At 42.0% G+C, this 16664-nt stretch overlaps 1 protein-coding gene across 1 annotated transcript in view; it reads right to left on the bottom strand.

Annotated features, from left to right (window-relative positions):
• axdnd1 (axonemal dynein light chain domain containing 1) overlaps positions 1–16664 on the bottom strand; it is a 248778-nt gene that overhangs the window by 151322 nt on the left and 80792 nt on the right. Inside the window, exons 13-14 of the mRNA XM_078561454.1 lie at positions 1781–1901; positions 389–490 (exon numbers count right to left, since the gene is read on the bottom strand). Of these exons, the coding sequence (XP_078417580.1) occupies positions 389–490; positions 1781–1901 (223 nt within the window). The remainder of the gene's footprint in view (positions 1–388; positions 491–1780; positions 1902–16664) is intronic.

Raw genomic sequence — 16664 nt, 5'->3', positions numbered from 1 at the left:
GACCTGTTGTATTATGACAATGTGATCAAAAGCCAAGCATTTTGGAGCACATATGATTGTGAAGAGCAGGCACCTTTCAGTGATTTATAAAGCAGATTCTGTGGAGCACTGATGAATACCGGTAATATGTAGAATGAACAACATGTACCATTGCCATTTAAGCTTATACTTAGTGCCTAAAGGATGTGTTATTCTAGGCCTGAGCTTTAAAAGAAAATATGCACCATTATCACTTCCACTGTCAAGAGTGATCATGATAGCTGTAGAAAATTCTATCACATGTTATGAATTTTGGTACAAGGTTGATCCAAGCATCTAGACTGAAATTTAATGCAATTTCTAAACAATTGGTTCAGGTATAAATTGCATCATTAAATCAAAGAACTACCTTTGTGCCAAGCACTGCAGCAAAGTGTTGCGAAATTTTAACCCAGAGTTTCTCACTGACTTGAAGATCATGAATCAGTTTGAGATTTTGCTCCTCAATCACCTGCAAAGAAAACAATGGATAAAGATTTCTTATTAAAGATTCAGGATTTCACAAAGATACAACATTTCAATTACAAAACTGATATATGGCCCAGTCATTTAAAATGGAGATGTTTCTTTTGCATGTTAGCAAAATTAGCATATTAGAGGTTAACACACTTTTACATTCTGATTCAGTAAAAGGAGAGACTTTACCTGTTAATACATTATTTGGTCTCATGACAAATGCACTGTTTATTAAATAAAGCAGGCACTTCCCAGATTCCATGTTACCCAGTGACGAACTTCAATGTTTAAACTGGAACAGATTGGTAGTTGAACTTTGGATTTTGCTGCATTGTTTTAATTCTTATATTTGTTATATGGAGCGAAATAAAATAGCTTAAGAAAATTAAGATTCGTTCAGGGACACATTTTAACTACTTTGCTCTCTTTTATTTCATTTACTTGCATTTAAAAAAAGAGGAATCCAAGTCCATGTGGTCTTTGAGACACCAGCTTTGAATTAGACCATGCCATTGCTGAAAGTTATTTGGAAATGGCCATGAATAAAATGCTGTTGTGACATAAAGAGAGTGAAATTGGTTTTTAGAGGTATACAAAATGGATAACACCACATCGGTAGCCTGACACTGTTCCCAATTTCTTCCACTGAATTTGAATGAGCGAAGAAAACATGTTTTCTGGCCAAAATACAAACACAAAAGAGAGATGCCCATTAAATTTTCCCCTCATTACAGGCACTGCATATATAAAAAGAAACAGGGGGAATATTACAATTATTTAAGTGAACTGAGCACACCAAATTAGAGAGGTTAGTTCACCAGTTTACCAGCATAGGAGATAAAAGGCAAAAAATTGCGGATGCTGGAAATTTGAAATAAAAACAGTAAATGCTGGAAAAACTCAGCAGGTCTGACAGCATCTACGGAGAGAGAAACAGAGTTAACACTTTGAGTTCGTGAACGCTAAAGAGTCATACGGACCTACAAGGCTACGGACCAGGAGCTTGAAAGTGGGATTAAAATGAGTGGCTTGTTTCTTTTTTCTCTTTTTTGGCCGGCACAGACAAGATGGGCTGAATGGCCTCTTTCTGCACCATAACTCGTCTATAGTCCTTTGGCTCTAGGATGCACACCATCCAATCAGACAGGCAGCTAGCCCAATTGATTAAGATGTACCAATAGGGTAGGATGGATGGCAAGGTTGTGTGTGGTTGGGGGTGGCAGAGAGTAGAAAGTAAATCAGTTAAGACACAAAGTATAATGTGCAAATAGGCAGTGTGATTTACCTTCAATGCTAGGCTATAGGCTGCTTCATTCCACCAGTCTTTCTCCTGGGTTAAGGCATTTACTTGGGCAATCAATCTTTTTCTCTGCAATTCATACAACTGGTGATATTCATCCAGCATACTATGGTATAAAAACAATTGAAATAATTTATTTTCCTCACCTGTAATCATACAAGACTTTGGTTGTGAGTTGCAACTGCCAGTCATTCCAATGGACTAACTGCATATGTGATGAGTTTAGTAGTTCTTGGCCAACTAAGAAATTATGCTAGAAGGTTTACCTGAGGAAAGGGCAAACGGCAGAACACAACTGATACCATATTGCGCAAAAGCTTATAGTTTGCTTATGACCTGTATTTCTAAAGCTACAGGATTTGGAGAGGGAGAAGAGAATTATGAAAATAGGAACTAGCAAACAAAAACACGTTTTTGTCTGCTCCACCATAGTCACAATATCTACAAATAACTATGACTTCACCACTGAAGGGGCACAATGGGATTTCTAACATTTCAAAAGTAATCTGGTTTTGTTAATTATTGCCAAGTTGAAGAGAAGCAGAACTTAAGAATATACAAAAAGTGTGAAAAAAAAATTAGGCGTATCAATGCGCCCATCGATTAAAGCCCGTTCACTGTAATGCTTGAAAAATCGCAGCTTGGCAAAGATAGAAGTACAGGACATGAATACAAAAGCAAAGCATTCCAGATACAAACATGCAAATCAGGAGGAGGATAGGCCATTCTGCCCCTCGAGCCTGCTTCACCACTTATTAAAACCATGGCTGATCTGATTGTGGCCTCAACTCTCCTTTCCTCTCTATCCCCATTACTTTTGACTCCCTTGTCAATCAAGAACCTATCTAACTCAGCCTTAAAAAATATTCAACAGCCATGCTTCCATTGCTCTCTAGGAAGAGAATTCCACAGGCCGACCTTCTGATGGAAAATAAATTCCTCTTTATCTCCATCTTAAATGGAAGACCCCTTATTTTTAAACTGTGTCCCCTAGTCCTAGCCTCTCCCACAGGAGGAAACATCCTCTCAGCATCCGCCATGTCCAGTCCCGTCAGGATCTTATATGTTTCAATAAGATCACTTCTCATTCTTCTAAACTCCAAAGGATACAGGACCAGCCTATCCAACCTTTCCTCATAAGATAACCCCTTCATCCCAGGAATCGGTCAAGTGAACCTTTCTCTGAACTGCTTCAAATGCAATCATATCCTTTCTTAAGGAAGGAGACCAAAACTGTACACCACCACTGACTCACCAACGCCCTGTATAACTATAGCAAAACTTGCCTACTTTTATATTCCATTCCCTTTGCAATAAACAACAACATTCCTTTTGTCTTCCTAATCAATTGCTATACCTGCATACTAACTTTTATTGTGATTCATGTACCAGGACACCCAGTTCCCTCTGTACCGCAGAGTTCTGCAATCTCTCTCAATTTAAATAATATACCGCTTTTCTACTCTTACTGCCAAAGTGGACAAGTTCGCAATTTTCACATTTTCTCACAATTTGAAATAAAAACAGAAAATGCTGGAAATACTGAGCAGGTCTGGCAGTATTGGAGACAGAAACATGTTTAACACTTCAAACTGATGACCTTTCTTCAAAACACTCCCCATGTTCTATTGTCCTGAGCTTGTGTTAATAGGAAACATCTCTCTCAGATCCAGTTTATTTATTCCCGTTCATTGATAAGATCATCTTTAAGTCACCTTTTTACCACAACCCTTAGGCCTTCCCCATAGAGCAGGTACGCAATTGCATTTATCAATTTCTTTGTGCTCTTTCCGAAAGAGAAGCACCAATATCTTGCTTCAGGAAATGTAGCACAGTAGCAAGCTTCATTTACTCTACCATAGCCACAGGGTGTCCAAGACAGTCAGAAGAGCACAGAAAGATACCAGACCTGATAAATGGAACAAAACTATGAACGAAATTTGGCCAAGGAGAAGCAGGCGGAGCAATACATGACTTCCCCAGGATAAGAGGCTTCCCATTGGTGCAGGTTGTCATAGATTACATACGCATGGTTTTGCGAGTGCCGCATTTCAATGCTGAAATGCACCTCAACCAGACGGGACTTCATTCCCTCAATGTCCGGCTGGTGTGCAACCATATTCAGTGCATCATGCAGCCTGGTACCCTGGCAGCAGTAATGCCTTTATTCTGTGCCACCCTGTTGTACCAGCAGCACTTACATGGATATCAGTTGGGGAACACTTTGATGGAAGTGATTATAATTCAGTTAGATTGAGGGCTGTTTTAGGTAAGGATAAAGATAGACCTGGAATAACAGTTCTCAATTCAGGAAAAGATAATTTTATTAAGCTGTGATGTTCACAAAAGAGAGGAACAATAAAGACATTGCAATTAGGGTGGAGAAGTATGAAATATTAGATGAAATTAACATAATGAGAGAGGAAAGTGCACCAGCAGATAAGGAGCTAGGAACAAAGGGGCAGCAAACATTGGTAAGAGTTGTTTATAGGCCACCAAACAGCAGTGGTAATGTAAGGCATCGTATAAATCAGGAAATTAAAGGTGCATGTAACAAGGGTAATACAATATTCATGGGGGACTTCAGTCTACATATGGTCTGGGCAAACCTGATTAGCACTAATGCTGTAGAGGGCAAATTTCTGAAATGTTATGAGAGATAGTTTTCTAGGACAGTGTGTTGAGGAACCAACTAGAGAATGGGCTATTTTAGATCTAGCATTGTGTAATGAGATAGGGCTAATTAATAATCTCATTGTAAAGAAGCCTCTAGGGAAGAGTGCCATGGTCAGGGGTGGGGGGGGGGGGGGGGGGGGTGTTGTGCTGGGGCGGGACCGAACCCGATCGGTGCTATTTTACGTGCCAGCGTGACGCACACCCGGAAGCGCTGCGCGCGAAAGAGCACAGAAATCTCCCTGAGGCATCTGTTTGATATTAAAAAATTGAAATAAAATAATTAAAAACTTTTAAAACATGTCCCCTTCAGTGACACTGTCACATGAGCTGGGACATGTCAAAGAATTATTTTTAAAATTTTTATTGAATTTTAAAACACTTCATGAAACCTCATCCCGCCCGTGGATGAGGTTTCATGAAAAATGCGAAGGCTGCCTGGGCTCTTCGCCTGCCCGCCAACCTTAAGGTTGGACGGACAGCTCACTTAATTGCTTAAATTAGTTTTTAAATAGGCCTTTGACAGTTCGGCGGGTGCGCAGCCGCGTTGGCTGCACGCCTGCCAAACTGGAAATCTAAATGACACGCGGTGACATCGGGATGCCCGCCCGACGTCACCACGCATCATTTTACGTGTCGGCGAGCAGGCCCTGCCTCCACTCGCCAGTTGGAGAATTCAGCCCTATAATATGATAGAACTTTATGTTAAGTTTGAAAGTGATGGAGTTCAATCTGAAACTAGGGTCTTATTTCTTTCATTCTTTGATGGAGTTCAGTCTGAAACTAGGGTCTTTTTTCTTTCATGGGATGTGGGCGCCTCTGGCAAGGCCAGCATTTGTTGTCCATCCATAATTGCCCTCGAACTGACCTTGCTAGGTCATTTCAGAGGGCAGTTAAGAGTCAACCACATTGCTGTGGGTCTAGAGTCACATGTAGGTCAGACTAGTTAAGGATGACAGATTTCCTTCCCTAAAGGACATTAGTGAACCAGATGGGTTTTTGTGACAACTGGTGATAGTTTCATGGTCACCATTACTGAGACTAGCTTTATATTTGAGATTTATTAACTGAATTCAAATTCCACCAGCTGCCGTGGCAGGATTTGAATCCGCATCCCTAGAGCTCTAACCTTGGTCTCTAGATTACTAGTTCAGCAACATTACCACTGCGCTCTTAAATCTAAACAAAGCAAACTACCAAGGTATGAGGGACAAATTGGCTGTGGTACACTGGGAAACTACATTAAAAAGTATGATGGTAGACCGCTAATGGCTAGCATTTAAAGAAGGTTAAATTTCCTGCTACCACGACTGCAGAGGGCGCATTCACCAGACATGCAGTCACAATGTCTGTGACATCACTACCAGCTGCCTGCACCAAAGAATAGGACCATCCCTAATATTGAGCAATGTAAAGATTTTTAAACAAGCGCATCATCAATGAAATGTGTATTTTTTCACCATGCTTAAGGATTGCAGTTTTCAGGATGTTGAACTCAAAACACCAGTTAAAAATCCTGGGATCAAGATTACAATTTGCTCGCCACCTTGCTTGCTGGCCGCCCCGCTACTGACCCATCACTGTCTCCCTCTCACTCAATGCCCTTGCTGTCTACAGGCAGTGAGTGGGGCAGTGAGCAAAGAGGCCAAGGGTTGGGAGCGGGGCAGCAAGCAAAGAGGTGAGCGGGGTGGCGAGTGAGGTGAGAAAATGGTGGCAAACGTTCAACAGGTGCATAACGATGACATCAGCAACACCACTGATGCGCTTAGGTGTGGTGTGGGTGTCAACTTCCTGTTCCAGGCCCACAATGATGACGTCAGCGACACCAAGTTCCTGTTCCAGTTGGGTGACAGGGGACAGTGTTTAAATAATTAATACATGGTTTACAACAAATATACATTCCTTTGAAGCACAAAAACCCAACAGGGATGGTGTTCCAACCATGGCTAACAAGAGAAGTTAACAATTGCATTAGATCAAAGGAAGAGACTTATAAGTTGCCAAAAAGTAGTAAGTCTGATGATTGGGAGCATTTTAGAATTCAGCAAAGGAAGACCAAGAAAGTGATAAAGAAAGAGGAAATAAAGCATGTAAGTAAACTAGCAGGAAACAAAAACAGACTGTCAAAGCTTCTTCAGGTATGTAAAAAGGAAAAGATTAGCAAAGACAAATGTGGGCTCATTACAGGCAGAGACAGGAGAATTTATAATAGGGCAATACGCAAATAGCAGAGAAACTAAACTTCACAAAGGAAAATACAAAAAACTCCCAGGAATGCTAGAGAACCAAGGGACTAGCAAGAACACAGAACTGAAAAAAATTTGTATTAGAAGTAGTACTGCAGAAATTAATGGGACTGAAAATTGATAAATCCCCTGGACCTGATGATCTACATCCCAGAGTGTTGAAAGAGGTGGCTGTAGAGATATTGGATGCGTTAGTGGTCACCTTCCAAAATTCTATAGATTCTTGAACGGTTCCTGCAGATTGGAAGGTAGCAAATGTAACCCAACTATTTAAGAAAGGAGGGAGAGAGAAAACAGGGAACTGCAGACCTGTTGGCCTGACATCAGTAATAGGGAAAGTGCTAGAATCTATTACAAAGGGTGTGATAACTGGACATTAGAAAATAATGGTAGGATCGGGCAGAGTAAACGTGGATTTATGAAAGGGAAATTATGTTTAACAAACCTGTTAAGAGCTTTTTGAGGATGTAATAAACAGAATAGATGTGGTTGGATTTTTAGAAGACTTTCGATAAGGTCCCACAAAGGAGATTAGTACAGCATATGGGTTTGGGAGCAATGTACTGGAACGGATTGAGAATTAGTTAACGGACAAAAAACTGAGAGTAGGAAGAAACAGGACATTCTCAGGTTGGCAGACTGTGACCAGTGGGGTGCCACAAGAATCAGTGCTTGGGCCCCAGCTATTCACAATCTACATCAGTGATTTGTGTGTAGTGACCAAATGTAATATTTCCATGTTTTCTGATGACACAAAACTATGTGGGAATGTGAGTTGTGAGGAGGATGCAAAGAGGCTTCAAGGGGATTTAGACAGGCTGGCCAGAATTTTCCTGTCGGCGATTTGGGGGCGGGGCCCGCTCGCCGATGGGAAAATGACGCGGGATGACGTCGGGAATTGGTGATTGATAGTTAGCTGCCAAGCTTTGTTTAAATTCAAACCAGCCAGGCAGACTCTGATTGGTCAAAGTATTGCCCTGAGGAATGAACCAAAGAATGGCTGTCCCCTATTTTGTTCAGTTGAAACAGGGGCAATGTCTGTACATGTTCTTTCTGTCTGCAAAGAGCAGGGCTCTGTGTATTAATGTAGTTTCGTATCAAACAGCAAGTCCCTTCGGCTGTTTGCAACAGGCAAAATATTGACCTTACCCAACCAGCCCATGTTTACAAAACTCAAAGCACAGTGTCCAACATTAGATATGATTCCGCAATTGGACAACATTTGCTAAACGATCCTAAGTGTTCGAAGAATTACACTGACAAGTAATTTAAGGTTATCAGTTAGGCTCGTTGTGTGCTGCACTTATGTGTGCTAGAAGATACATATATTAATACACAGAGCCCTGTCCTTTGCAGACAAAGAAAATGTACACACATTGCACCTGAACAACTGAACAAAACAGGCAACAGGCATTCTCTAATTCATTCCCCAAGGCAATGCTTTGACCAGAGTGAACCTGCCTTGTTTGAATTTAAACAAAGCTTGGCAGTTAACTGTCAGTCATCAGTTAATTGGTGCATTCTCCATGGCAATGCTGCTACCAGTCAGAGTCCACTTGCCAACCAATCAGCACTCTCTGCTCATAAAGTATAAATTGTTGTTCCCTTTACATTTGGTATTCTTGTTACGGTCCCGATGGAGTGCATGACAAAAAGCTTCGACATGTTTCTTTTTTCAGTGATACTCAAGTGCTGTACTACCAAACAACTGCTATTGCTATTACTGTATTCTCAATACCCCATCTCCCCCCATCAAGTGCTTGAAGTTAGAGGTTCAGGCAGTCTGGAGGCTTTACAACCCTTCCACATCTTGTTCACTGTTCTGTCGGAAGAGTGGTAGATTCAGTTGGTTCTGGTTCTTCTTGTTGGCTTGGAGTTTGGACTGGCATTTGGGTATGTTTTCATTCTTTTCTTCCATTGCTTTATGTTGACCCTTGCCTGGTCGGTTTGGCTGTTGCATTGCTGTTACTCTCGATTGTTTCTTATGGGGTGGACAAACAAGGTATGTCTCTCCTTGGGGCTGTTTTTTCTTCTTCTTTCTCTGTATGGACCATCTGGAAGCCCTCTGAGGCTAAGGAAGACCGTTCCTGTGGCGAGAAGAAGGTTTAATGGTACGCTCACCTCTGCGTTTTGTTGTCAACGGTGAGAGACTGATACCAGGTTCCAGCATTTTTTGTGGTTGTGGCATGCTGGCTGGATGTTATAGTGTGTGCACAGTGGTTGTTGTGTCGACCAACTGTATCATTGTCGTAGTTGGAGATAGAGGCTCCTCAGACTGTTGGTCACTCTCTGGTACCGCTTTCACTGGAGGAGTTATGGGAATCTCGTGGGTGGTAGGTTAGTCTGACCACTGGGGACTTTCCAGGGCCCAGAATGATAACCTGCTTCCCAAAGAGAGTATAGAGATCGAAGGTGAAATCCGAGTCTGAATGCTCCTGTGTTTGAGCACTCAGGACCGTGCTGTTCTTGCTAGCAAACGACAGTGGTAGAGACACCTTCCACTGTCTGGAGGAGATCGAGGGTGACATAGGCACCCCTGCTCAGGAGAGAGAAAGGCTGGTTACGGATGACATACATCGGTTCAACAAGTTGTTTGCTGCCCCAAGTTGCATTCTCTCCGCTGATTGGACTTTTCTTGGCAGAGAACAATTCCTCTGTGCTACCTTTAAAGTGCACATTCTGTAATTGCACTTCTGCTAATCATTTTTGAAAGACTTTACACTTTTTAGTGAGAAATGTGCTTTTGCTTGTCATTCTATGTTCTTGATTTTCATCTCTTTATATACCTCTTTGGGAATGTAATGTTTTTGCAGGGTTCTCTCCAAATGTGCAACTGTTTCCTTCAGCGCTGCAGTCTCGTTCTTGTACCGCTTGGCCTCCTCCCGCAACAGTGAACATTTCAGAGTCTTCTCTGAAAACTGGTTCATCAGTTCTTTCAGAGTGGCATTAAATTCATTTTGTCTCACTTCATAATGTTCCCGAGGGACAAACTCAGACCCGAGGGATTTTTGTAGTGAGTGAAGGTCCTTAAACAAGTTTTCCTTTTCATTGTGAAGCTCAAGTACTTCATCTTGAGTTTTCTTGTAATTTAACAGAATCTCATTGAGTTTGTTCTCCTGTTCTGCCACTCAAGATATTCTTTATTCTGTCATGTTGCCAATAGGGTAATGGACTGTTTTTGGATCTGATCCTGGAGGGCAATTAGTTGCTCTTTCAACTGTTTATTTTCTTGTTCAGCTCTCATCTTCTCACTCTGTATCAGTGTACTGCTTTTTCATTACTGATACCTGCAACGCAGCTTTCTCCGAAGTAGCATTCAACTCTTTTCCAAGGGCACTTATAGGTTCTCCAAAGATTCTTTCAAGGCAATGACTTCTAAGAGCTACATTTCTTGTCTTCCGTCATGCCCATCTGTACTTCAGGTTGAGTTCTTCCAATTCAGCTTTGAGACGAGGTGAACGTTCTCTGATTGTACCTCTGCTTTTTCTTGCTTTGCCTGCCACAGGACATTTTCCTTGTTGTTCACTACCAGTTGCTGGTAAAGTTCTGGAAACATATCCACTTCTTCAATAAAGGAAATCATTTGGGACTTGTGTCTCAGATTTCCCATAAAGATGTATTACTGGGGCTTCCGGAAAGTTCTGTGTGTCTCTGACACCCTCGTGTTCCATTCTTGTGGCAAGAAGGAGGTTTAATGGTATGTATGCTCACCTCTGCATTTTGTTGTTGATGGTGAGAGGCTGGTACCAGGTTCCAGCATCCCTTGTGGTTGTGGCATGCTGGCTGGATGTTGTAGGGTGTGCACAGTGGTTGTTGTGTTCAGGTACTTTCCTCCACTTTCCTGGGATTTACAAGGATTTTCTGAACTCTCCTCAGCTTGAAGATTAAAATATTCATCAAAGGCTAATAACAGTTCCCCGAGGCCTGTTGTGGATACATCAATGCCTTGCATCAGGACAACTTGATTAACAAGATCACCAAACCAGTATAAAAAAAATCCCCTCAGATTTTTTTACTGAGGCCTGATGTACTCAAGTAATGTGAAAAGTCGCTTCAAGGATGACAAATATCCTGTTGGATTTGGCCCTAGGTTTGGTCCAAACCAATCTGATGAGTTGGACTTTTGATCCATGGTCATTTATTTTTTTCTGCAGTCACAGCTTTAAATGTTTTTGCTTTAAGAATTGCCGTGCAGTAACCATTTATTTTTCTCTCTGCCTTTAAGCAGTCACAGCTTTAAGAGCTTACAGGATTCCAAGATGAAGTCACAGTTCACTGTGGAAAAATGTATGACAGTTTTGGCTGGCTTCGCAAAATGGCTGTGACGCGCTTCTGGAAGAAGAATTTTTAACAATGGCTGCGTGGGTCGGCCGTCTGCCAACTTGATTTATTCAGCGATGTAGGATTGTGAGTATTGAGGCAAGCAAAGTGACTGTAGGTTTGCTGTTTAAGGATTCGGATGGTCGTGATGTTCCTGAGAGTTGAGTAAATTAATTATTAATTGCTTTTCCTTTTCAACTCAGAGGCCACATGTTGAGGCACAGAGTCAGGGATTGGGATTAGTGATGGGTTTCAGTCAACTGGCGCTTCTGACTGAATTAGTAAAAGGGGCTTCTCAGGACTGGCTGCAGCCTGGAAATTAAAAAGATTTATCTCATCCTTGCAGGTTTTGTCGACTCTGCACTCTGAAGCTGGACTTCCAAAGGACATTCAATGGAGTCTTCTGCTGCAGCAAAACTGCTTTTAGCTTCCAGGCTCTTCTGTCTGGAGCTTTTCTAGTGCATTTTCTCAGCATCTGTACCTTCAATTGGGAGCTTCTTTCAGTTTAGAATCCGTTGAAGATTTTCTTTTTCTTAGCTTTTCAGCATTCTTGTGAGGTTGAGGATTTTTTGGTCCCAAGCAGACACATAATGTTGAGGGCACAGAACATGTCTGTTAAAGAAGTCTTCGTAATCTTCTGTATGTTAACAGCCAGACTTTATCAACTACTTGTAATTATCTGCATATATACAATGAAGGGTACAGGCATGAAGCTATCTCCATCTCTAGGTCTAAACACATCTTTGGCCAACACTTCAGGCTTACCCTAGCTCTGGGTCATGCTCCTTCTTAATGCGACACTGATGTGTCCCACATCAACTCTATGTACCAGATCCTTATACTACATATTCTCTAGAGTTTAGAAGAGTGAGGTGATCTCATTGAAGCATTCAAAATTCTTATGGGCTCAACAGGGTAGATGCAGAAAGGATGTTTCCACTGGCTGGGTTTGGGGTGGGGGGGGTGGTGGTGGTGTGGTGGGGTCTCAAATCAGGAGACACAGTGAACAAAGTCTTAGAATAAGAGGTAGGCCATTTAGGAATGAGATGAGCAGGAATTTCTTCACTCAGAGGGTGGTGAATCTTTGGAATTAACTACAGCTCTCTAGGGTAGATATTTAGTAGACAGAGATCGATAGATTCCTATATATTAAAGATATCAAGGGAAATAGGGATAATGCGGGAAAATGGCATTAAAGTAGATGATCAGCCATGATCTCGTTGAAAGGCAGAGAAGGCTCGAGGGGCCGAATGGCAATATCCTGCTCCTATTTCCTATGTTCCCATCTTCCTAGTATTAAGCGGCTTAACTTCTGTTTAAGTGGATAAATTCCCAAGTGTGGATGAAAGGTATGCTAGGCTGTTAAGGGAAATAAGAGAAAAAATGTGGAGGCTCCAACCACCATTTTCCAATCCTTACTGATTACAGATATGGTGCCAGAGGACTGGAGGATAGCTAACTTTATACCATCGTTTAAAAATGGAGAAAGGAGTAAACTGACTAATTACAGGTCAGTCAGTAGTAACCTGGCAGTGGGAAATTATTGGGGGAAAAAATCTATGGGACAGAATAAATCTTCATTTAGAAAGACAAGGATTAATCAAAGACAGTCAAGTACAGATTTGTTAATGGAAGGTCGTGACTGACTCACATGCAGTGGTGTAGTGCTGCCGAGCTCACCAGGGTGCCGCTCCGGCACCTTCTATTTAAAGTAAGCTTGTCTACCAATGATGTCCACCAAACTTGTTGGACATTCAACCGACTTATATTTGAAAAATGCTGTAAAGCTGTTCACCCAATCACGGGTTGGTTTCTCTCTGGCCTATACCGGCCTCTCAGTGAGCCTATAATTAGCAAATGCAGGGAGGAACCTGCCGGTGATGGGGCGAGCAGATAGCATGGGAAGGTAAGTTTCAAAGGTAAGTTCCAGGGCCTAGAGTGCAAGGCAGCAGGAGCGGGGCTCAGGTGAGCCTGAGAGGGGCACAAGGCAGCCATAGCAGGGCCCAAGCAGGCTGGAGCAGGGCGTAAGGCAGCCCGAGCAGGGACCACCATCATCTGAATGAGTGAGTGACTAGAGTCAGAGAGTGTGAGGAGGTAGGGGAGAGAGTGTGAGGAGGTGGGAGAGAAAGAGAGTGTGAGGAAGTGGGGGAGAAAGAGAGTGTGTGAGATGGGGAGAGAGTGAGAGAGTGTGAGGAGGTGAAGGAGAGAAGGTGTGAGGAGGTGGAGAAAGAGGGAGAGAGTGTGAGGAGGTGGGGGAAGAGTGAGTGTGTGTGTGAGAGTGTGTGTGTGTGGGGAGATAGAGAGAGAGAGTGTGGGAGTGTAGGGGGTGGGGAGAGAGCGTTTCACATTAATTTCTTGGCTGTGATGGTCTGAGGATGTGAAAAGTGGTATGTTTGTCTTCCCTGCTGGCAGCTTTACATGGAATTTGCAGCACAGAAGCAGGGCATTTGGCCCACCTCATCTATGTTGGTGTTTATGTTCCACACTAGCCTCCTCCCACCCTTGTTGATCACAAAATCAGGGTAACCTTCAACTTCTTTCTTCCTCATGTGTTTATCAAGTTCCTTGAATATATCTATACTAGAATCATAGAACGGTTACAGCACAGGAGGCCATTCAGCACATTGTTTCTGCGTCAGTTCTCTGCAACAGCAACTCAGCTAGTCCCACTCTGCCTTTTCCACGTAGTCCTGTAAAATCTCCTCTTCAGATAATTATCCAGTTCGCTTTTGAAAACCACAATTAAATCTTTTTCCACCACACACTCAGGCAATGCATTCCAGATCCAAATCACTTGTTGCATAAATAAGGTTTTCCTCATGCAAGATAAAAGCAAAATACTGCAGATGCTTGAAATCTGAAATAAAAACAGAAAATGCTGGAAAAACTCAGCAGGTCTGGCAGCATCTGTGAATAGAGAAAAACAGAGTTGATGTTTCCAGTTGATATGACTCTTCTTCAGAGTTTTTAAGTTTTTCCTCATGTCACTTCTGGTTCTTTTGTTAATAACCTTCTGCCGATGGGAATATTTTCTCTCCATTTATTCTATCCGGACCCTTCTTGATTTTGTCTAATGTCTAACAAATCGCCTCTTAGCCTTCTTTTCTCCAAGTAGAACAGCCCCAGCTTTGCCAATCTATCCACGTAACTGAAGTCATCCTCTGAACCATTCTCGCAAATCTTTTCTGCATCCTTTCTAAAACCTTCACATCCCTCCCATTGAGGCTGAACCAGTGTTTTATGAAGGCTCATAACTTACTTGCTTTCATACTCTATGGCCCTATTTATAAAATCCAGGATTCAGTATAATTTATCAACTGCTTTCCCAACCTGCCCCGTCACCTTCAATGATTTATTCACATATACACCCAGGTCCCGCTGCTCCTGCATTCCCTTTAGAATTGTACCCTTTATTTTATGTCACCTCTCCTCGTTCTTCTGACCAAAATGTATCACTCCACACTTCCCTACATTAAATTTGATCTGCCACATGTCTGCCCATTCCACCAGCCTGTCTATATCCTCTTGAAGTCTATCACTATCCTCCTCACAGTTCACAATACTTCCACGTCTTGCATCATCTGCAAATTTTGAAACTGTGCCATGTACTCCCAGGTCTAGGTTATTAATACAGATCAAGAAAAGCAGTGGTCCCTCTATATACCATCCCCCATCAGAAGTAAGTAAATTTTTCTGTAATGCATGTTTTAACAGGCTTGAATTCAATAATGAAACAGTTGCTTAATGAAATTCTAGCTATGTTAAAGGCTAATGATCCTAAATACCACATGGTTCAAAATAAAATGCCTAACAGCACTAATATTTTTCACTTAAAACTGACTTTTGGGGACTCAAATGATTAATACATAGGAAGACAACATAATAGTAGATTTGGAAATGATATGGCCAACACATTTTCCTAGAGCTCCTGCACCTCAAAATTCACCACTACACCACTGCTCACTTGTTTGAATTTTTTGAGGAGGTAACAAGGAGGGTAGTCCATTTGATGTTGCCGATACAGATTTTAGCAAGACTTTCGATAAGATCCCAGATGACAGATTGGTAACATGATGTAAGACAAAGTGGCAGGTTGGATCCAAAATTCAGAAACAGGAAGCAAAAGGTAACAGGCAATGAGTGTTTTTGTGACTCAAAGGCTATTTCCGCAGGGCTTAGTACTAGGTCCTTTGTTTTTGCAGTATATATCGATGATTTGGACTTGAATGTAGGGGTATGATTAAGGGATGTAGTGTACAAATGTGGGTGTACCTATGCCAGGTGGAGTTCAGCAGTTCAACAAGGCAACTCCCTATTACCTTCACAAGGCAGTTAGGGATGGGCAATAAATGCTTATGTTGGAGGTGATGCCCACATCTCATGAAAGAACCAAAAAGAGATGATATAAAAATTGGCCATGTTTATAAGGAAAACATCAATGGGCTAGTCAGGTGGTTGGAACAGTGGCAAATGCAGTTCAATGAGGAGAAGTATGAGAAAATGCAATTAGGAAGGCTAACAAAACAAGGCAATACACAAATTGTAGGATGCTGAAAAGCATAGAGGAACAGAGGGATTAAGGGATGTAGTGTGCAAATGTGGGTGTACCTATGCCAGGTGGAGTTCAGCAGTTCAACAAGGCAACTCCCTATTACCTTCACAAGGCAGTTAGGGATGGGCAATAAATGCTTATGTTGGAGGTGATGCCCACATCTCATGAAAGAACCAAAAAGAGATGATATAAAAATTGGCCATGTTTATAAGGAAAACATCAATGGGCTAGTCAGGTGGTTGGAACAGTGGCAAATGCAGTTCAATGAGGAGAAGTATGAGAAAATGCAATTAGGAAGGCTAACAAAACAAGGCAATACACAAATTGTAGGATGCTGAAAAGCACAGAGGAACAGAGGGACCTTGGAGTGCATGTCCACAGATCCTTGAAGGTGGCTGGACAAATAGATAAGGTAGTCAAAGCTGCGTACAAGAGACGTGCCTTTATTAGCTGAGGCATAGAATATAAGAGCAGGGAGCAGTTATGCTGGAACTATATAAAACACTGGTTAGGCCACAGCTGGAGTACTGCTTGCAGTTCTGGTCACTGCACTATGGGGTAGATGTGATTGCACAAGGGAGGATACAGAGGATGTTTACAAGGATGTTGTCTGGACTGGAGAATTTTAGTCATGAGGAAAGATTGGATAGGCTAGGGCTATTTTCTTTGGAACAGAGGAGAGACCTAATCGATGTGTATAAAAATATGAGAGGTCTAGATAGAGAAGATAGGAAGGCCCTATTCTCCTTGGCTGAGGAGCCCAGGAGCCGTAGATTTAAGGTAAGACATGGGAGATTTAGAGGGGATACAAGGAGAAATCTTTTCATCCAGAAGGTTGTGGGGTTCTGGAGCTTTCTCCTCTGGTTAGTCTCATCACCAGTCACTTGCTCACATTGAAATAGACCATGTGAAACCTAAACATCCTATTAAACCTAGGGCTAAGTTTGAAACCCCAAATCCTTTCAATCATTAAGGCAACTTATTTCCATGTCCACAATAATGCATGCCTCTTCCTTGATGGAACCCCATGTTTCAAATTTACAGCACTCAAAGATTTTCTTTTTAATCTTATTATTTA

This window comes from Cetorhinus maximus, chromosome 17, assembly GCF_964194155.1.
Source record: "Cetorhinus maximus chromosome 17, sCetMax3.hap1.1, whole genome shotgun sequence".
Classification (NCBI taxonomy): Eukaryota; Metazoa; Chordata; class Chondrichthyes; order Lamniformes; family Cetorhinidae; genus Cetorhinus; species Cetorhinus maximus.
This window is presented reverse-complemented; position numbering and strand designations above follow the sequence as displayed.